General features: G+C 48.1%; 6 protein-coding genes across 7 annotated transcripts in view; 4 read left to right on the forward strand and 2 right to left on the reverse strand.

Moving 5' to 3' along the window:
- Window positions 1-2,801: 2,801 nt before the first annotated feature.
- H257_12199 (hypothetical protein) lies at window positions 2,802-3,329 on the forward strand (the record flags this gene model as incomplete). The annotated part of the gene is made up of 1 exon (XM_009839327.1): window positions 2,802-3,329. The coding sequence occupies one exon, from the start codon at window positions 2,802-2,804 to the stop codon at window positions 3,327-3,329; it is 528 nt and encodes a 175-aa protein (XP_009837629.1).
- A 1,307-nt stretch (window positions 3,330-4,636) lies between these two features.
- Window positions 4,637-6,110, reverse strand: H257_12200 (hypothetical protein). Its single transcript, XM_009839328.1, has one exon. The coding sequence runs from the start codon at window positions 5,393-5,395 to the stop codon at window positions 4,844-4,846; it is 552 nt and encodes a 183-aa protein (XP_009837630.1). The 5' UTR covers window positions 5,396-6,110; the 3' UTR covers window positions 4,637-4,843.
- A 352-nt stretch (window positions 6,111-6,462) lies between these two features.
- On the reverse strand, window positions 6,463-7,389 carry H257_12201 (serine/threonine protein kinase). The gene has a single exon (XM_009839329.1). The coding sequence runs from the start codon at window positions 7,363-7,365 to the stop codon at window positions 6,547-6,549; it is 819 nt and encodes a 272-aa protein (XP_009837631.1). The 5' UTR covers window positions 7,366-7,389; the 3' UTR covers window positions 6,463-6,546.
- Window positions 7,390-9,017: 1,628 nt separating this feature from the next.
- On the forward strand, window positions 9,018-10,074 carry H257_12202 (hypothetical protein). The gene is made up of 3 exons (XM_009839330.1): window positions 9,018-9,452; window positions 9,523-9,535; window positions 9,601-10,074. The coding sequence occupies exons 1-3, from the start codon at window positions 9,028-9,030 to the stop codon at window positions 10,039-10,041; spliced, it is 879 nt and encodes a 292-aa protein (XP_009837632.1). The 5' UTR covers window positions 9,018-9,027; the 3' UTR covers window positions 10,042-10,074.
- A 75-nt stretch (window positions 10,075-10,149) lies between these two features.
- Window positions 10,150-16,251, forward strand: H257_12203. 2 transcript variants are annotated; one of them, XM_009839331.1, is made up of 5 exons: window positions 10,150-12,289; window positions 12,875-12,934; window positions 13,485-13,761; window positions 14,518-14,887; window positions 15,545-16,251. In XM_009839331.1, the coding sequence occupies exons 1-5, from the start codon at window positions 10,234-10,236 to the stop codon at window positions 16,070-16,072; spliced, it is 3,291 nt and encodes a 1,096-aa protein (XP_009837633.1). In that variant the 5' UTR covers window positions 10,150-10,233; the 3' UTR covers window positions 16,073-16,251. The 2 variants fall into 2 exon arrangements, with proteins under 2 accessions (XP_009837633.1, XP_009837634.1); XM_009839332.1 differs by lacking the exons at window positions 14,518-14,887; window positions 15,545-16,251 and having other exon boundaries at window positions 13,485-13,872.
- A 414-nt stretch (window positions 16,252-16,665) lies between these two features.
- H257_12204 (hypothetical protein) overlaps window positions 16,666-21,926 on the forward strand; it is a gene marked incomplete at both ends in the record, with an annotated part of 8,542 nt that continues 3,281 nt past the window's right edge. Inside the window, 8 exons of the mRNA XM_009839333.1 lie at window positions 16,666-17,773; window positions 17,853-18,090; window positions 18,343-18,450; window positions 18,930-19,087; window positions 19,362-19,626; window positions 19,677-19,867; window positions 20,571-20,951; window positions 21,169-21,521. Of these exons, the coding sequence (XP_009837635.1) occupies window positions 16,666-17,773; window positions 17,853-18,090; window positions 18,343-18,450; window positions 18,930-19,087; window positions 19,362-19,626; window positions 19,677-19,867; window positions 20,571-20,951; window positions 21,169-21,521 (2,802 nt within the window). The remainder of the gene's footprint in view (window positions 17,774-17,852; window positions 18,091-18,342; window positions 18,451-18,929; window positions 19,088-19,361; window positions 19,627-19,676; window positions 19,868-20,570; window positions 20,952-21,168; window positions 21,522-21,926) is intronic.

Consider the following 21,926-nt stretch of genomic DNA (forward strand, 5'->3'; position numbering starts at 1 on the left):
CAGCAATCCCTCCCGCATGCGGAATAATTCCCCCATAGCAGGTACTAGTATACACTGTACCTTACCATCAAAATACCCAACAATGGGGAAATTCCTTAGCTAAGACGTCGACCGCATAAAAATAAGCCTTTGAAACCTGGGACTTCGGATACTTCGAACTACAGTATAATTTTATTCTGGGGTTAAGCGCATCGCAGTGGTTAGCATCGCTAGCCACTGAGACGCCTTGACCCCTCCCTACCAGTATCTGACATGCGTTGTCCAGTATTGGCCACTTTACAAATAAGTAGTGTACTAGTACTTATTTGTGCAAACAATTCTCAATTAAGGCGTCCTGGTAAGTTAGCTCAGAATTCCCTCAATACAGGTACACCTTTGGGACTTTAGGTGTACATTGTAATGGGTACCTGCTGTGGGGGAATTATACGTGGTATAGTCCCCGCATGCATGCGTTTACTGTTAGTGGAGAGGGCAGGAAGCAGCAGCAGACACGTGAGTGGATGGAGGAAGAACTGAAAATATATTACTGTAGAAAAACAGCCAATCAGACTAGACTATGATTGGCCACGACATCTGTGATGTTTCGTGACGAATGTCTGCGCTGTCGTCTTCTACCTGAGGAAAAGCCTCTAAAAGGCACACAAATCTCCTACAAAGCTACATAGCAGAATGCTGCTACCTCACTGACAGGGCAGTGGCGATGTTCTCTAACAGAACACGGTGTTCTGACTCGTTTCAGAAGTTTAGGTATGCAAATCAATTCCATGTGGTCACTTGTCACATTGCACCAGGCAAAGCACCGAAATCGTGGTAATAATATCAACCCCTGTTCGTTTCGTAGACATGGACGGAGCAAACCTGTGTAACTCGTGGAAATGTAATAATTATTAAGTGCCAACTCCAGGCATCTGCTGCCCCCCACTTCGAATCGACACCCCCACGCTTCATTTACACAAGTACGTAGGATATTTCGTAAAAAAGTTATCCGAGCCAATACGTTGTGACATGGAGACATCATTTTTATACAGCTACAAAGTTGTACTACTGTACCAGGACTACTACGTGTATGTACATCGGAGAAAACGGCAAGCCAAGTCCCTTGCCCAAACGTCGCACACAGGCCCCCTGAGCTCCTCTTGTGGTATCTAAAATCTTACAGCCTCGCTTGGCCATTATCCCAGGTGCCTCAATAAAATCAACCTTGAGAAACGATACTGGGTGGTGAACATATTTCCGCTTCCATCATTGACATGGGGCAAATGAATAGGTAAGACCCGGTTACGCATCAGAAAAATAGCTTGATGACATGAACATAACGTTCAATGCCAATCTTCGCACCGTACACAACAGATCTTCGTTTGTCCAAGCAAGCAGCACATTAGATTGCCTGCTTGGGGCTACGTAGCGCTTGTACGATGCAGGCTTGGACATGCTGGGATTTCTCTTGGTTATCGAACTTGAATCGGAAATCCTACGTGTCAGATAAATATCGGGTAGTAGGTGAAAGAATGACTACGTAGTAGGCAGATGATCCTGGCTCTCGAGTGCAATTTCCTCTTTAATACAGTTGTTCTACTGTAGTTTTTCTCCGAAAACACTGCTACTAGTAGTAGTATTTGAGTGTTTAGTACGTTGTCTACGTATGGGTAGTACTAGTTTTCTGGTAAGGAACTTTGTTGACTCCGACCAGCTCACCTCCTACTGTACATATCAGTACAGTACATATCAGTTGTTAGCGATACAGCTAACAACTAGCAATGGAGTTGGGGATATAAACCCGCTTGGATGGGAATTAATATGTATATGGAACTTTGTTGACTCCGACCACCTCACCTCTTACTGTAGGGATTATGTACATACTAGTATCAGTTAACACTACATATCAGTTGTTAGCGATACGTATGTAGCTAACCACTACCAGGTTACACTAGCAATGGAATTAACCTCGGGGATTTAGACTCGTACTACGTATTATAGTACTAATTTACCGAGGTACTGTACTGTAACTTACCGGTAGTACTAGTATGTACTATAGGTGTATCCGGATGTGATAATTCCCTAGTAGTACTTGACAATGACACAGTATTTCAGGTCAAAACAACAGTGGGCCATTTAAATGAGGGAATTATCGACTCGTGACCGATATGTACAGTGTATTTGATCGGTACTGTATTGTACAGTAAATGTCGTACAGTCCCGCAAAGTTCTTCGCATGTACAGTAGTTCTTGCTATCAAACGGAACAGCAAATCGCTAGAAGTGCCGCGTTGAGATTGTTCTGTACCCATACAGTACTCTAGTTCAAACTTCCATCATAAAGCCTATGCCGTACTTCTGCGTTGTTTCCCTCCATCTATAAGCTAAACCTGAGAAAGGGCATCTGAGGCTAGCATTGTCGGCCACAAACGGTAGGCTCCTGTCTTGTCCCGTGGGGCAATGGTTGGGTCAAACTCGTTGAAAACATTTTGCCTGCAGCCTCTGAGCCATCGGACCACATTGCATTTGGCCAAACTGATTGCGGCAGTAGTGCCCTGCACAACTACACTGGGAAGGTCACATCCGATTTTGAAAATAAAATAGAGTTCGACGCGTACGTCTTTGAATGTGTGAATGAGGTATTAAAATGTTGAAAAGTAGTAACTTATTGCGGCCAAGATACAACTCTACTGAGAATGGCATGCGACACACGCTGTTTGGCCCAACTTTGAACCCACGACATATGGGCCGCCAGTACCCGACGAAACGCTAGCTTAAGTTCATGGCACAACCATTTTCCAAAAAGCCTTCAACCTCACTCACATCATGTTTCACGCCGCGGTCAACGACATCATGCAGACCCTTCGTCTCACGCAGTCGTGTCCGGACGCAGACCTCCTCGCGCAGCCACAAACGATCGGCCAACGCCGCGACCGAGCGTACTCGACAGAACTCACCCACACCAACCATGGCGGGATCGCGGCTTGGGACAACAAGCGTCAGAAGTGCCACAACTGCAAGCATATTTATCTCAAGAGCCTCAGCCCCACCGCGGGCTTCTGCTCCATGGACTGCAAATCGAATGCTATGTACTTGTACGCGATGAGCGAAAAGATCAAGTGTGTCAAGGAGTCTATCGTGGCCCAGCCATCGGCGCCGAAAGCTGCCCCGGAGGTTGTGGTCCAAGCACCAATCAAGGCGGACGATGACGACGTTTGCTTTGAATCGGAAATCGAACCAGAGGACGAGTCGTCCGTGATGGGAAGCTACTGCCCGCCGTCCACGTTTGCCGAGTTCCACACTCAAAAACTCAAGTGCCGGCCGGTCGAGTGGTCATTCAGTGCCTTGTATTAGACAACACCAGTGTTAGTTAGAACCCGAATAGTTATTTATTGCCAGTGTACAATATACAACATCAATATTGGTATCCCCAACGCAACCTCGACACGTGTCCAGCGTCTTGTGTGCAGACACACACACACCTATCCTCTGCAGGGGAAAGAGGAAGCCTTTCGAAGTACCATTCAGAGGGTTCGTCGTTCTAATGAACATGTAGCATTCCGCTGAAATGTACCCCCATGACTTGGCAATTCGCTGGTTCATGTGGATGCGGTTGGTCGCATCCATTGAGTGTCAAGGTATCATGTATCATAGGCACCCAAGAAGATGGCGCAGTAGCTAGCACCCATGGTACGAACTTGGCCACATCCATCACTTTGACCGGTTTATGCGACGAGGGGCTCACACAAAGTTTATTGTGTGAGTCACTCAACACCATGTCACTTTGACGACAATCAAGCCACTGCCGGTACAGTATCGCGTGTAGGTGCTCGACAACCGCTTGCATTGACGTGGGCGCAGTATACAGTACGTGGGCGCGGTGTACCGTAGGAGCCCTACCGGTGATCTAGTTGAACGCTACTAGTACACAGTACACCGTGTGTCCTGTGTACACGAGGTCATACGTCCTTGATTACCGAGATCAGAACACGCCATCCAACTGCCACTTGAAATGTCAAAACTCCTGCAGCCATTCACTAATGCCCCCCCCCCGATCGTACTGTTCAGTACTGTAGTGCTAACTTGGCCACATCCACAAAATGCCCTGTGTAGCCTACTGCGACGAGGGGTGGGGTCACTCAACGAGAGTAATTCCCTGAGAGCAGCATATCTGTTTACGTAACTATGTCCCTTCAACAGAACAGTAGCCCTGTAATCTCGGGTCCCCCGGATCCCTTATGTTTACAGACAACGCTATACCCAGGGGTAAGTTGCATTCCAGAGGTTAGTTATCGCTAACCACTGAAATGCTCTTGACCTTAGGTCTGAGCGATTTTACCCCTACGAGTGCATTTGACTATGTTCTCAGGGAATTAGTCTTCAAACGATGATGGCATTTCTTTGAACTTTAACCCGTTCGGATGGATATGATTAGGTCGATATGATGTGGCGTACGTTCCATGTGAATCTCGAGACAATTGAGATTCGATAGGTAATGCCTTCATTTTTCCACAAGATCATATGGGACAGGTGTGCCCGATGGCAAGTAATCCATTTTTCTCATAGGAAAGCTCAAAACGCATTTCGCGCCAAACGCAAAAATATATCTTGGCAGAGGCCAAAAGATATTTAATGTTCGAAGTCGAATGATTGTCTGTCGACGACGACTCCAGTACCAGCGACTTCAGTTTCACATCCGTAAGTACCCGCCGCGTGGCGATGCAGACTCAACGCAGTAGCTCCGCCGCCACCATCACAAATGGCTGTGGCACCGCACCACCCCTCCTCTCCACTCGGTTTCTTCGAACTCTCAACACGTGGAAGTCGTCGAGTAGTCGAGTGCTGGCGTCGACAACTAAGTATGCCGACTACACTGTCGTCGCAGGAGACGACGATCCATCTGCCGACCAACACATCACCCGCACATCCGACGACCTACCGACGTTTGCCTGCCGGTTGGAGTCACCTCCGACCCCCGCCTCGCCGACCGAGACAACCACCACCACCAACCTCCCCACCACTGGAGTATTTGACGTGTTGCTGCAGAAGGACGCTAAAGGCCTTGGGTTTTGTCTGGCCGTGGACGACCGCACGCACGAAGCGTTGGTTGTCACGTCGTTCCGCCGCCTGCATGCAGGGGACATCGGGCCGGCGGAAGCATCCAAGGCCATCCTTCCTGGCGACGCTCTCATTGCCATCAATGGCGAATCCGTGTACTCGCTGCACCAAGTCCAGTCCAAAATCGCCGCCTTGGACGAGTCTGCGTTTCTATTATTGCGGTTTCGTCGTGGGTCCATCGTCCATGAAGTTTGCGACCAAGTTGCTCCAGTTCGTGGCGGCGCGACTACGATGATGGGTCGTTCCCAGCACAGTACCATGAGCCAGCGAGAACTCCAAATGGCCACGACGCTGCACGACATGGCCGTAAAAAACGAGCTGCTCGTGACTCAGCTGAGCGAGGCCAATGTGAAATCGACGGCCCAAGCGCGCGAGATCGACCTCCTTCGCGCAGAGGTGATGCAACTCCGCCTCGACCGAGATATGCAGAGCCAGTCTGCGTCTAGGGGTTGGACCCACGGCCTCACGAGACCGTCCAAAGCAACGGCCAAGCAGGAGCTGGACCTGGTCGTCACCGAGGCGCATAACGAGCTGAAGCGGTCGGCTCTACAGCACTTGGCGCTGGAGAAGGACGAGATTCGAGCGGATGCGAGGCGGCAGGTGGAGCAGTGGAAGGCGAGTGTGATAAAGAAGCAGGGGATGCTGGAAGACGCGCTGCTGTTCATGGTAGACCACGTGGATGACGTATATTGGGCCAGCGAGTCCAAGGGCGACGACACGCCTGAAAACACCAAGTCGAGCAACTCCAAGTTGACGGAGATTCGAACCATTTTGGACAAGTACTACGCGACACGGCAACAAGATCGTCACACCATGCTGTCGCTCGTGCAGCAGCCATCGCCGGCCAAGGCAACCGCATTAGCGTGACCCTATAATATTTATCAAGGTTGAAGGTAAAGGATGCTTGTTGGGCAGCCGCATGCATATACATGTAGTACTTCGAAGTATTTATCATCCAGGATGGAGATGTATGTGCAAGACAACCCAGAGTGGGGTCGTTCGAAAGAGCAGCCCTCGTACAACTAGCAAATGCTACAGTACTACCATGACAACGCAGCCGGACGGTTGCGGCTGCGTGCGTTATACTATAGCTCGACTTCATGAACTGCTGTAGCCACACGATGAAGTCATCATAATCAATCTCTCCAATAAGATACCACCTATACATACACCACTACTATAGTACGCCGTCGTTCCGTATCATGTCCATGTTCAAGTGTAGGTCGGCGGTTTGTGAGTTGATATTGTACTGTACTAAGTGAGTACTAGTATTAACTAACTATTAATAGTACACACCATGGTTGACAGTCCTCAACCCAGTGGGTAGTAAATCGTACTGTACGATGATACTTTCGATTCGCACGAGCATCCCAAAACAACATTGGATAACGTTATAGTACAATACTAGTCGATGGAATACTAACTTATAAATAATGCCAAGTCGAATACAGTCCTACTGCATGAGCATCGCATCGTGTTCCAAGATCTCGTCAACATATAACCGGTCGTCTGGGTTGAGTGCCAGCAGCTTTTCCAAGAGATCCGCCACGGCAGGGGATAGAAAGCCCTTCTTTTGACAGATCGTCAGCACGGGGTCAAGGCCTTGACGGGTCACTGCGCGGAACAGTTTGTCCTTGGACGAAGCCACGTCGAAGAGAGGCACCCCTGTGAGCATGACGAAGAGCATAACGCCGAGAGACCAAATGTCTGCCGCCTTGGGGTCATACTTCAGCCCGTCCACGACTTCGGGCGCCATGTACATCATTTTGCCCACAGAGGCATGGGTGGGCACGGTGGCGTCGACGCTCAAGCCGAAGTCGCCAATCTTGCACCGACCACCGTCGGTGACAAATATGTTCTCCAAGGACAGGTCTCGATGGGCCAGATTGTGTTTGTGCATGTATTGCAGGCCGAGGACAACGTCTCGAAAGTAGGCCAAACTGCGTGAGTGGTCAAAGCGGCCGGTGGGTTCGCGCTGCTGCACCGTGAGGAGGTCGCCTTGGTTGCAGAACTCAAGCACGAGATGGCTGTATTCGTCCTCTATGAAGTGTTCGATCATGCGGATAATGTTGGGGTGCCCGCCATTGGCATTGAGGACCTCGGTGGTTTCAATCTCGCGGTCGATGTTCTCGGCGGCGCGGACGTGGTCATGGGGGTGGTTCCCCCGGCGTTTGATCACACACTGGGCCATGTCGTGCTCTGTGTCCAGATACGTATGGACGGTGCCGTACGGCGCTTCGAAGAGGGCACTAGGCTGTGTGTATCGGTGCATGACGAGATGGCTGGTGGTTGGCGAGTTTGAAAATGCTCACTCGCGCGGGATTCGTCGTTACAAGTGATCAAACGTGCCACTTCTATCTAAGGTCACAACGGAGGGGCGACTTTTCCCATTCAACGGTCACCTGTAAGCTCACAACCAAAAGCATACAAATCCAATCCACGACCAACCTGTTATTTACTAAACTTAAGGTTAAATTTACATTGACATTTCTTCCGTCCGCTAACGTTTCTGGCGCCAGCAAGTTGATGCCTCCAAAGGTTTGTCCCAGAATCAAAACGTAATGGTTCGATTTCATACCCACATACTACTACCGTACTTCAAGGACATACTATGTACTACCGTAGTTAGTACCTACTAGTGCAGTACTTCTATTAATAGTATAGTATACAGACTGTACTAAGATGGACACTAATTTGTGCCAGGATTAAGTACCCACAGAGTACAAGAGTACAGTACATGTGCCTCCACAGCAAAGTACTAGTACACTACAACTCCCCCCACAACCAAGGTCAGTAAGATACGGGCGACGCTACAACCGTGTTAGAAACTTTATTGCATATATATTTGCATTCTGTTACATTGAATATATTCATGGAATACGAATTCATAGTTTAATATGCTTGAATGTTGTTTGTTTGATCCTATGGCAAAATTTCGAACTTAACGAGGTAGTTCCCAGGATTACCACATGGTGGGTTCTTCCCAGTGACGTACTAGTATGTCCCGTGGACAGCATGGAGTCATCCAGAGAGAGATATTGGGAACATTCAACGAGCTGACGTGGCAAGCTGAGGTGGTGACGTGGAGAACATATAAAGGGTTAGTCACAGTACTTGTAATACAGTATTTGTAGTTCGTGATGGGATCTCCGCCACAAAGTGCTGCATCAGAAAGGTCCTCGCGGCGCACGACCCCCAAATGTGACACAATCGAGCAAACTGAAGGGGACAGTGCGAGGGGGAAATGTGGGCGAATGGACGTACACATCGAGGTGGAGCATAAAACCTTCAAGCAAATTAAATTGCGCCGTCAATACCAATCCAGACACCCTTATTGCCATTTCACGGGATAAGGTTCCCCTGCTACGAACGAGTATGCACCAGATATGAACTATGGCAAGACCCAACAGTAAAACTAACGTTATGTAAGGTATGTAATACCAATACCCTGCCGAGTCGTTGGTTTGAGTATTGGGCGGAATCAATCCCACGAAGTCGATTTCCACGTTGTTCACAAGGTTACAGCTTGGCGTGGCACTTGTCAGACAAGTTACTACCGCACACAAATTTACACAAGACAATCGGGTACAGTGTACCTCTATCCCTACAGTACACATGTACATTTTGCGTCTTGCCCTCGTGACACACCAGAATTACTGAAGCGTTTCGAACGACCCGTGTGTCGAGTCGTGCTAAGGTTGGCAAGTTGGCTCCATTACTGACGAAGGTTGCACCAAAATGTCGTCAGTGTCGTTAGGTACTCAGTCTTTGCGCCGTGGGCATTGGTGGTTGTCGTAACGGTTCAATCGGTTACAGGCGTTACACTTTGCGCTCCGGGTTCATAAAACCGTCGATTGATGTAGCCAATGAAATGCATGGATGTCTGAACCAATCACACGTGGTCACCGCCATCAATTGATTTCAGAAAATCGCCATGGCAGTGTGCACTAACTCGTCTGCGTACAAGTTTGGCGTCCTGTCGGAAGAGGAGCTACCCCAGCTTCGCCAGCGTATCTTGGACTATGCTGCTGGGTTGTCCTCTCAGCTGTTTGGCACGATCTTGCTCACGGTTGAAGGACTCAACATCCGGTTGAGTGGACCAACCGACGGTGTCTTGGCCATGCAGTCGTTCTTGAGCGACCAACTGCATGCGAACATGACGCCCATCGAGTTCAAAGATTCGTTCACGAAAGAGCCAACTTTGCGCAAGTTCCTCGTGCGCATCAAGAACGAAGTTATTTCCATGGGCTTCAACGAACCTGTGAACCCGGCCAAGCTTGGTCTGGCAGAACACATTGCCCCGGAAGAGTTTAAAACGTGGATGGACATTGGCAAGGACATGCTTATCCTAGATACGCGGTATGCACATACATGAATGATATCAATGCGATGACTAACTCGTTGGAACGTGTGTTCATGTTGCCTGCAGCAATGACTACGAGGTACTTACGATATGCATGCATGTACTGGTGAACGTACGTTCTCAAGATGGCTATGCAACGCTTAGGTACGCTTGGGCACGTTTGACAATGCCGTGGATCTGAACATCAAAAGCTTCCGCGTGTTCCCGGACGAGGTCAAGGCGCAGATGCAAGCGGTGCCCAAGGACAAACCCATCGTGATGTTCTGCACAGGCGGGGTTCGATGCGAAAAAGCTGCGTATGCGCTGAAACATCAAGGATACAACAATGTGTTCCAACTTGATGGCGGCATTCTTCGGTACTTTGAAAAGTGTGGCGGCGCGCACTACCGCGGCGACTGCTACATCTACGACGACCGAGTGGCCTTGACCCCAGAGCTGACCAAAGCCGAGCACATCTCCATGTGCTTTGTGTGTCGGAGTCCCCTTACGCAAGGCGAGCAGGCCTCTGCCGAGTACGTGGCCAAGGTGAGCTGCCCATACTGCATTGGCGGCAAGCGGTCCGATTTTCGATCCCAAGTTCAGTAACAAGGCAATATAATCACGTGGTTTGATTGGTCAGCTCGGAGTTGGGGGCGGCTTTCGATTGGCTAGATTCGAACCAGGCCACAGTTGTCTTGACATTTGTATGCTGGGGAATAAACGAGACAGCAGGCAGATTACTTACGGAGAAGCGTCGACGGGCAGACTGTGACTTGGCACTCGGACGTGGCCCGCCCCATGACGTCGTCCATGAAGATACCCTCCATCGACGACATCGATGAGCACGAACTGATGCAGTTTGACCGGCAGGGCCAATTCGACAGCTCCACCATGGAGCGGCTTCTCCAGGCCGAGCAGAGCGTGCTCAAAGCCGCACAAGCCACGATGGACGCGTCCAACATGATGAACTTTAACAGCAAGGGAGCTGGAATAACCAAAGCGACGTCATCTGGAGGTGGGACAGGGATCGACGAAGCGCCGGCGTCCACGTATACGTCGTACTGTGTGCCAGCAGATTTCGGCGACAACGCGATGCAAAAACCACATCCGTCGTCGTCCTTGTCGGCGGTGGTTGCAGGAGCCCCGACATCCACTCCACCGCTGCCTCGACTCAAGTATCCGTCGGCCGCGCCAGGCTACGACATGAGCTTTGAGATTCCTCGAAGTGAGGAATGGTCCACATCGTCGTCGGCGGCGACAACGCGGTCGTCGTCTATGCCCACGACGACAGAGCCGAGCGATGGTGGCGGCGACGCCCCGCCTGCGGTGCGCAAGATGGCAAGCCAGCCTATCTTTGGCGTCAAGGCAAGCAGCAGCGTCGTCAACGGCATGCCGCCCACTCCCGTGTCCAAAGGCAGCGACTCGATCTACACGTTCACAGTAAAAAAAGCCGACAACATCCTGGACCAGATGAGCAAAAAGTCGACTGTCCTCGTCCAGATCGACACGCATCGGCGCATGCTGTGCTTCCTCACGCCAACCAACCCGACGGACAAGGAAGAGTTTTCGTGCGCGGCCGTGAATGCCAAGTCGTATCAAAAGTTTGGGCTGCATCTGCGCATCGAAAAGGGAGGCCAGCAGGCGCCAGTGATGAACCGGAAGATCACGTTCTTTGGCGCAGACGACCGCGATCGGTTCATGGAAGCTCTCGAGCAGGGCAAAGTCATGTACAAAACGCCCGCTAAAAAGGCCACCCACCACCACCATCTTCATGCGGGGGCGGCGGGGGCGTCGGGCAGCCACGAGTCGAGCGACAGCTTTGAAGACCTCGACCAGTGGCTCATCGAGTGCAGCCACACGAGCTTTCCCGTGCAAGACCCCGACTTGGAACTTTCGCTGCTCGAAGGCGAACACGTGGTCGAGCATGTGCAGCGCGTGACCAATATGGTCGTGATCTCCCAGAAGGAGCGCGCCGTCCAGGGCGTGATGAAGATCACGAACTACCGCATCGCGTTTATGCCGTACGACACATCTGCACGGTACGGGTCATTCCAAGTACCATTGGCGGCGCTGCTACCGATCGTTCGGGATGGCCTCAAGCTCAACCTCCCGTGCAAGGACCTGCGCAAGATATACCTGTCCATGCACGATGCATACACGCATAAAAACTATTACGACGCGCCGCCGCAGACCCCCGACATCCGGTGGATCCAGCTGCTTATGACCAAGATGCGGCCGCAGATTTCCATCACGAGTTTGTTTGCGTTCACGTACAAAGCTGCCAAAGGCGACGCCGGCCAGGTCACGACCACCTCCATGGACATGAACCCGTGGCTCGTGTATAGCCCCATGAAAGAGTACCAGCGCCTTGGGTTCCTCAGCAACGACGACGACACGAACGACGCTATTACGTGGCGCTTGCTCAAGAACCCCAAGTGCCGCTTCAGCCAGACGTACCCCCAGCTCATGGTCGTGCCGTCGTGCATGACGGAGGAGCAGCTCGTGCACTCGGCGCGCTTTCGCAGCCGGGGCCGCCTTCCCATCGTCGTATGGCGGCACCCCGACAACAAGTGCGTACTGGCGCGATCTAGCCAGCCCAACTACGGACTCCAGTCCAAACGATGTGAGGCCGACCGCATCCTGCTCAAGAGCTACCGCGATAGCGCCAACAAGAACAGCGGCGGCGTGGCCCCGCCCCTCCACATCGTCGACGCGCGCAAGAACTTGGCCACCCAGGGCAACCGATTCAAGGGCAAAGGGGTCGAAAACTCGAGCCATTATGACGGCGCTGTCGTCGAGTTCCTCGGGATTGCCAACATTCACAAAATGCGCGACTCGGTCGAGATGCTCCAGAGTACGTTTGGTTGATTTCTATCAGCCAAAAGGATATGACTGGTTGATATTGTGCATTATTCGCTATAGACTTGCCAACATTCGCCTGGTTTGTCTAATCAATACTATTGAATCTCTCTAGAGTATTCTGATTGGTTGAATATACTTGTGTTTTTTCTGTAAGAGCCAATCAAATATATCCACTCAACATTGAATGAGCCAATCCTAGCGTTTCAATTCATGGTTATTCGGCGAGATATTTGATTCTTCGACGGAGTCTGGGAATTTGTACTACCGAATCCACGATATTGTCGTTTTTTACCCAATATTTAGACTACTTTTATGCGGATGATTCGCCAAATCCATCATCTTTCTTGTACTGAATCATGTGGAGATTGGTATCACACTAATTGAAGTCACACACACGAATTGAACGTTGATCGTGGTTGGGATTCGCTATATATACTTGTGCTAAGGATTTTCTTCTGTACATGTATATTTGGTGGTGTCGATTCAAATTCATTCTTTATATCGCTGCAGTTTAGAATAATTAACAATATCCAGTGACAAAGCAAGCCTTGTTGACGGTTGCTTTTTGGGGGTGTAGATCTGGTGCAGCCAAGTGTAAGCGACGACGGCCACAAGGGATTTCACAATACGCTGCATGGTATGTACCCACTACCGTCCATGTTTGCATATATTTAATATATATATATATATTGTGTGGGGGTATTTATTCGATCCACGAGGTGTTGGAGGGGCATTATATATTAATGATTTATGTTTTGTTTTTATTTATGGAGGCCCTGCATATGGTAGTTGATTTGTATATTCGTAAAATGCCACGTCGTCGTGATTAGGTATTCGGGTGGAATGATGGGTATATAGCTATTGTGCATGTCAACACTAAATTTGGACTTTTGAAGTCCATTAAAACCAATAGCATATTGACTCTATTTAAGTACAAGTATCCTATACAAGTTTCTGCTGGCAGCTCCAGTGTCGAATAATCGATTTGACACTATATATATATATATACCATTTTACGGTACGAGTTGAAGCAGCATACTATAGGTAGTAAGTAGCGAATGTTGTGTGTTGGCATGTAACTAGTGATTCAAATTTCGTTTTGTTTTTGAAAAATAACTTTTTTAAATATCACTCAACGGTTCAAGCGCGCTAACACGACTATATTGATGATATATATATATATATAGAAACAAGATGGTTGAAGCACATTATGAAGATCCTGTCTGGCGGGTGTCGTATCGCCCAGATCTTGCACGACGAAGGCGCGAGTGTGCTGGTGCACTGCAGCGACGGATGGGACCGCACGCCCCAGCTGTGTGGTATTGCGCAGCTGATTCTGGACCCGTACTACCGCACGATCCGCGGGTTTGCGTGTCTGCTGGAGAAGGAATGGTGCTCGTTTGGCCACAAGTTCCACGACCGAGTCGGAGTCGGCAAGGATGCCGCAGATATGCCCAACGAACGGTCCGTGCTACTAGATTTTTCTACAATGGATGAAAAAGTCGACTCATTTTGGTGAAACGTCGACTCAATTGGGTGAAAAGTCGACTCAATTTGGTGAAAAACGTCCCTATTTTTGATGAAATTTGGTGTGAAAAGCACAAATTTCGTGCTATATTTCGCTGGAAAAAAAACAAACTCGTTTTGAATAAACATTCCTGTCCATTTGCTAAACGTTCGTCCTGTCCATTTGGAGTGAAAAATCGTCTCAATTTTGGTGGAAACCATCTCCATGTATTGTGCTTTCGAGTGAAATTTCATTGTGTCCGAATTTAAATCGCTTTGATTGGCTACCTCAGATGAGCTCAAAATTATTATTAGCCAATCAAAACCCATTTATCAATGAAATTCAACAACCAATCAGATCGATTGTGGATCGGTTTGGTTGGCGCGATTCGATTGCACCCCCTCCTTAATTTGTATCAAATCGACAATACTGTATTGTGAAATTTCGTGTTATGGTTTCTCGTTCGAATTTAAATCTCTTTGATTGGCTACTTCAGATGAGTTCAAAATTATTAGCCAATCAAAACCTTCTCAATGAAATTCAACAACCAATCAGATCGATTGTGGATCGGTTTGGTCGGCGCGGTTATTCGATTGCACCCCCTCCCCAAATTTGTATATCAAATCGACCATATCTCTTTACTTTTAAAAATGAACAAACAATATTTATATTTGATCAACACGTGATCGCATGTGTGATATATTGGAATGTAGGTCGCCAGTGATGCTGCAGTTTATAGACTGCGTGTGGCAGATGACGCATCAGTTCCCGACCGGGTTTGAATTCAACGAAAAGTTTCTGCTGCATGTCGTGGACTCGCTGTACTCGGGTCTTTATGGTACATTTTTGTACAATTCAGAGCAGGAGCGCCTCAAAGTGCACATCTGGGAAAAGACCGAGAGCGTGTGGGCGCCCGTGCTCGAAAACCCCACCACGTTCACGAACCAGCTGTTCCAGCGCACGACGCGCGTGCTGTTTCCGCGCGCGAACTTGAAGCGCGTGGTGCTGTGGGAAGGGCTGTACTTTCGATGGGACCCCGAAATGCACCCGGCCTATGTCGAGTCGCTCGACCCGTTGTCCAAGGTATATATATATATATATACTTTTTTCGATACCATAGAGTTGGCTACTTTGTTGTGCTTTTATTGAATAGATCTTTTGTGTTTGCAGTTGTTGCTTTTATTTTTGATGCAATTTAGTATCATTTGATCGAAAGGTTAGTTGATGTCCAAGATATATGTATATATCGAAAAGAGTGTATACAGTTATATATATACATATGTATATATAATACATATATATAAATGTATACACTCTTTTCGATACAATACATTTAAAATATTATTTTTGTGTGTTTTACTATATTTTTTGTGCCTTTTGTCTTCACCTTGTATTTAGAATGCAATTTTATTATTCTGATTTGATCAAAAAGTTGGTGATTTGTCGTTTGCTTGTGTTCACACAGTGTCAAAGTGACGCACTATTATTATTAATGGGAACGTGGATACTTTTATATTATATTTTTCTCTTATCAACTTGACCTGGCTATTACTTTTTTTTGTTGATGCATTGTTTGATCGACTGATTTTTTATTGAATAATACTTTGCTGGGTTGTTGGTTCAGCCACTGGACTCTTTGATGCTTTTGTTGGAAATATAAATATATATATATATATATTTTAAATTCGGGTGGCTCTTTCGTTTCGCAACGGGTTGATTAACAGTTTGCTATTGTTATAGACCCAAGACATGCACCCCGGCACCACGACCAACCCGACTGCTGCCCTAATCGACGAGTTCCGATTGGAAGAGAACCACCTGTCGCTGTCGGCAACCCATGACCGCGCCGACACGGCGGCCTACTTGTCAGATGCGTCTTCTCTCAGCGAGAACGACGACGACGAGTACCCGCTGTCTCGGCCTGCACAGCGTCGCAAGTCGATGCAACAGCAGGCACCACCGGCCACCACCCGCCACGCGTCGCCGTCCAAAGAAGACACCCAGGCCCTGAAAGCCGCCCTTCATGAGTTTACCGCGCAAGCCGCCGACCGCGCGCGCGAGCGAACCAAAGCCAACATGCTGCGGGAAACCCTCGCGATCATTCCCGACAAGAGCCGAGTGAAATATTTAGAAGACCTGCTCACCGAAAGCGTAGCACGGGAGCTGCAGCTCGAGGCCCAGTTGGGCTCGTTACACGAACATTTCGGCGCACCGGCAAAGAAAGCAGACGACAGCGCCGATGGCGGCGGAGCTTGCCATCAATTCTAGCCAGACAGACACCACCACCACCACGGCTTAACGGAATGAACCACGTTATAATACTGTACTCGTGGTACTATTATTGCCAAGTCGACTGACCAGCACCAAATAATATACGCCGACAGTCGATATATACGACCAATTAAAACCCAATCTTCGACAAATTCAACAACGAATTAGTGTGTGACCAAAATTAGTGTGATATACTGGACGATCTGTACATACAAAAGTCAGGACAAAGAGTTAATGATCATAGATTTGGCAAAGAATCCGCGCAAAAGTCCAAAATTTGGGTAAAACACCAATTAATATACTACCTACCTTCTAACGTTAGTATTATTTATTATCCATGCTTGTATTACTACTTGAAGTAGTATTTTAATACTACAAGCATGGATAATAGTCTCTATTAATATTAAAATATTAATAGAGACTTTTAGCATGGGCAAAATTATCCACATTTTACAGTTTGGCATTCCTGTGTAATCAAATATATTTGGATATTTTATATATTGGTTGCTAGTCATATTTTGCGGGTGCCACTTTGGTTCGGAGTATACCGGAAGTAGACCTCTGCAAACGAATAGATATATATTGAGGTCATGTCCAGCAGCGGCGAACTGGAGCCGCTTCTGTCGGATGCGTTGCGGGTTCGAGGCACCTTGTCGTCTCAGTGGCGAACTGACGATCCACAAGACTGCAGTGCCAAGCCGCCCATGGTCCCAGGCTCCGGTAGTCCACCCAAGCACGTTCCAATCCATCCTCAAGCTTCGTCCTCGTACTCGACGCTCGGTCTCACAACCCTTGGCGCGCGACACCAGCTCGTGCAAGCCGTTGAGCAGCAGTTGGAACAACAGCGCAAGAGCGGCCATCGAGGCCTCTGGTTTGGCTTTGTCGACACGCCCATGTGGCTCCTCTTCCTGTCGGCGTTCATTCGCCTGGCCGAGTTTGCCTGGCGCGAGCACCGCATCGGGTCGACGCACGAACAGTCCCATTTTGGAGACCTGGTCGAAAGCCTGTTTCTGTTCCTCGCCGCTGTGTTCAACGGCATCCTGAACATGCTCTTGTATCGCCGTGAATCCCGCGAGGTCGCCGAGCGCGTCCATTACGCCGTCAAAGTGCTCTGCAAAACCACGCCACCGCCCGCCGCCGCCAATTCTCCCCCTCTCAAACGCGACAGCATCCTCGCTCCATCGTCCTGCTGTGTGGCGTGCTACCGCGACCACAAGTGGCAGTCCATTCCCATGAACTTACTCGTCCACGGCGACGTGGTCGCGCTTATGAGCGGCGACGTTTCGCCCGGCCGCGTCCGGCTGCTGCCGCTCGTCCCCCCCTCTCCTCCTGCCCCCGATCGCCCCTCGCCGCCGTCGTCCGTCACGTACGCCCGAGGCGACAAGATCCCCACGACCCACGCCCTTCCCCACGACATGCCTCGCACTAACGCTACGTTTCAGCCCCAAACCATTCTCAACCTGTGCGGAGACATGCACGTGTACTTGATGGAGGAAACCCCCGTGCTGCAGGATGTGGCCAACTCGATGGCCAACGTCGAACGCCCCCGCACCGCCGTCCAGACGCTCCAAATCGGCGGCAAATCGCTGGCGTCCATGCTGTGTCTGATCATGACTGTCGTGATCCTCGTCAGCATTGGCGTCCGCGCGGCCTTGTTGCCCGAGCCTGTGCATCATGTGGTCAACCACGTTTGTTTGGGTATATATATATATATAAGCTTTGTATTGGTTGTGCTAAACACTCCTGTGGATTTGCTTTTAATATTTTTGGCTTGTAGCCCTTGTGGACGTGATTCTGTGCTTTGTGTCACTGCATACACCGTTTGTGTGGTGCATGGGCGAAGTGGCGGCGACGTCGCACTTGCTCACGGCGTTTGAAGCGATTCTCGAGAGCGAAGCCACAACCACCAGTGCGACCAGTGCGACAGCGGACGACATGGACGTGTACGACGTTGAAGAGCGCGAGCAGTCGCGGCTGCGCAAGACCAAGCGGTCATTTGCCGTCGAGCGATCGTGGTACGTTGGGGACTAGTGAGATCGGAGCTACAGGAGCTAGCTAGCTAGCTAGCGAGAGGAATTGGGCCACAGTAGCTAGCTGGAGAGATGATTGAAACTAGCTGGCTACAGTGGTTAAGCTATATGTAGCTGTTTGGCTTGAGATTGGAGATGAAGTTTGTAACTAGATAGGTTACAATGGTAGCTAGACGATTGGGGCTACCGTAGCTAGGAAGATGACGAGGAATCTAATGAGGTAGTTGTTGTGTGTAGGTACTACTTTTGGATGACATTGCAGTTTCGCTTTATGGATTGTGCGGATGCCCATCGAACGAGATACCACAACGGCAAGAAAAACAAGCTCATGATTCCATACTCGGGGTATACAAAACTCGACTCTCGACGACATTTATACATGTAGAATTTATTATCGATAGTGTATTGATAGCCGAGAATGTCATGTGTGTTGTAGTAAGACGACTGCAGTGATGCGGTGTACACAGTCGCAAATTCCGGTCGTTTTCATCGTTCAAAGTATATTTTATGCTGCATATAATTCAATTGTTTGGTTTACTTATATAACTCAATAGCTTGGGACATATATATGATAAATACATCATATCCACCCTACCAACACACGCGATATGTATATATATATATATACATATCGCGTGTGTTGGTATATATATATATTTACATATCGCGTGTGTTGGTATATATATATATATATATATACATATCGCATGTGTTGGTAGGGTGGATACAATGTATTTATCGTAGTTTTGCGCTATTAATAGTTGCAGTGGCCATTTGGAGTGAAATACTTGTATTATGTGTGGCTAATAATTCGACTTTAATAGAGTCCGATTGCTTGAGCGGTTGGGTAGTACAACGATGCTTTGCTGTTTTGACGACGACGTGCTATGTGAAGAAGTGCCGTGTGCCGAAGAAATATTTCTTCTTAACGAAGACACCAACACGATCTTGGACTTGCACCCAGAACCCCTCTGCACCACTGGTATGACTACTTATTTACGATATATATATATATTGTGCTTTCGAGTGAAATTTCATTGTGTGGTGGTTTCTCGTTGGAATTGAAATCGATTTGATTGGCTAGTTCAGATGAGCTCAACATTATTAGCCAATCAAAACCCATTTCTCAATGAAATTCAACAACCAATCAGATCGATTGTGGATCGGTTTGGTCGGCGCGATTATTCGATTGCACCCAAAATATAAATTATATATCAAATCGACAATATCTTGCCACTTTAACTTTTTCGGGCTAGGCGAGAAATTTGAAGACCCAAAGTGGCGAGTGCACCTCCCTAGCTTGAAACCACTGGGGTTAGCTATCCTCCTCAACGATTGCGAAGACCCCAAGACAGAGTACATTGACACGCTGCGGTACTTGAGTAACGACGCGGCTGCGGGGGGGTTCTACGACTCGTATAGCACCACGTCGCCGCAGCACGAACTGCTCCACTGCGTCCAGCAACTGTCTGGTTATGTGCGTCTGTTGCCTTATCCTCGCCATCTGTTGAATTTGGCCAAGTTAGTCGATATAATACTAGAATGATGCATGATTAAATTGTTTGGGTTAGGGCGATTGGGTTCCGTGTGGACGATCTGGCCAACTTTCACCGCCGCCAGAGCATCCATGTGATCGCGCCTCGGTTAGCATACCAAGAGCATACGAGTGATCACCACGACCAAGGCCAAGAAGACACGCGATTTCGTGGCCATTTGAAAACTCACTTGTATTCAACGGTTGTGCTGGACAAGCGGTCGCAAGGTAATAATAACCTCTGCAACTCGATGATAGTAGTAGGAGTCTATCGTACCTTTGCACCGTGTCGTTCATTGTGACTTGTACTTTAGCACGAATATATATATTGTGCAATTCACCCATTTTTTTTGGGCTTGAGAGAGTCCCTTGGCCAAATAGCTTTTGAAAATCTATTTGATCCTATTTAATCTTGTACACACTATACTATACAACGATGAGTATATATGGGGTTTTGCCCCGAGGGGTCAAACGTTTGGATTGGCAGAAATTCGACAGGACGTGATTTGATTGGCTCAGGCGGTTGTTTAATCCCAACACATTCTTCGAGGCTCGAGTTTCGAAGCGATTTGACAATACTGTAGTTTGGATCTAAACAAGTAGTACTAGTTATTTCAAGGCAGTTCTATTTGTATCGTTTGATTATTTGATGATTTATTGTATGCTTCTATTCGCGTTTACGATTCGTCGATCCACGACACATTCGGTAGTACTACTAGTAGTACTACTACTAGTCATATCGCAGCCATTTTCGACTCTATTTAATGTATGGGATATATATACACACGTACATACACATGGAAAGATTAAAAATACCTTGCACACACACACAACTCGATGCTTTGCCCTATATATAATTTTATCAGCCGATCGATTGTACTCAAAAGCCCCAAATCAAGGGACTTGTAAATGTATTTTGTATTCCTTGTAGGCCATCAGTTGCTCAGCCGAGGCCACCCGTCGTTGGCCGTGTCCCAGTGCAGCGAGTACTGGGATGGCAAGTCCATTTGCCCTCTGACCAAGGACAAGAGGCGGCTCATTCTCGACATGTACCACCAGTGGCGCGTCGAAGACTTAGACTGCGTCGCCCTCACGTACGCCCCCGTAGCTCAAAAGTGCAACGCACTGTTTGGGCCCCAGGACACTGCGTTTACAAAGCTGCCGCCGCTGTTTCTCGTCGAAGAGAGCTCGCCAACGGACGACGACGACGACCACCCGCAACACCGTGGGACCCCCGTCGTGTCGCCGGGCGTCGTGGGGTCGCCCCCAAGCTCGACCGAGGCGCTCAAACCGTCGGCTGCGATGTCTCCAAGTACGTTGTCCTAATGAGAATACACCACCTTTGTTTTCGATATGGCCCATCTATATATTATATAAATATTATTTATATTATAAATATATGTATTATATATTTATATTATGTATATACATATTATATATTATGCATTTATATTTATATATATTATATTTTATTTATATATATATATATATATATATATAGACTAGCGTAGTAGTAAGACTGCTTGTAGCAAACTCAGCCAAAGTGCAAACGTCATCGGCGGCGACAGGCGTTGAAAGACATACAGACTCGTTGTGGAAGCTGCAAGAAGATCAGATCTTTCTGGGGATGGTGGCGTCGGGCATCCAGCCCCGCAAGGGTATGGTCGGGCTCATCGAAGACGTGACGGCGAGCGGCATCCGCTTCGTGTACTTTTCCCCACGCAACATGCGCCGCTCCAAGCTCTTGGCCGAGAAGATGGGTATTGAAACCGACTGGAACTGCGCCATCAGTCTGCGCGACTCGGACGGCCCCGATCCCCATCGCATGACATCCAACTACTCGGATTGGGACGTCAAAGCGCGGTTGCCCCATGGTATGCTTGTTGTATTCTCACGTGTACAAGTATATATATATATATGTGTCGAAATATATATTTTTAAATTGATTCTCTTTTGCATCAAAAGAATATATATTTTATGTATACATGAGCAGAACTTTCATGTACAACGAAAAGGGTCAAAGCTGACGTATATGAATATAACAACCTGACAAAAGCGTCACCTCTCAATCGATTCGTTCAGTATATATATATCTATACATATATATCTATATACTAGTATATATATATATATTTATCGATGTTGTATTTATATTTCAGGATATCTATTTGTATGCCTGAATCTAGCTATGTAATGATATATATATAAGTATCACGTTCTCTGTCTTTTGAAAAAAACACGTCCGAATACACACACCTATAATATATATATATATATATATCACCAA

This window comes from Aphanomyces astaci (genome assembly GCF_000520075.1).
Source record: "Aphanomyces astaci strain APO3 unplaced genomic scaffold supercont1.39, whole genome shotgun sequence".
NCBI lineage: Eukaryota > Oomycota > Saprolegniomycetes > Saprolegniales > Verrucalvaceae > Aphanomyces > Aphanomyces astaci.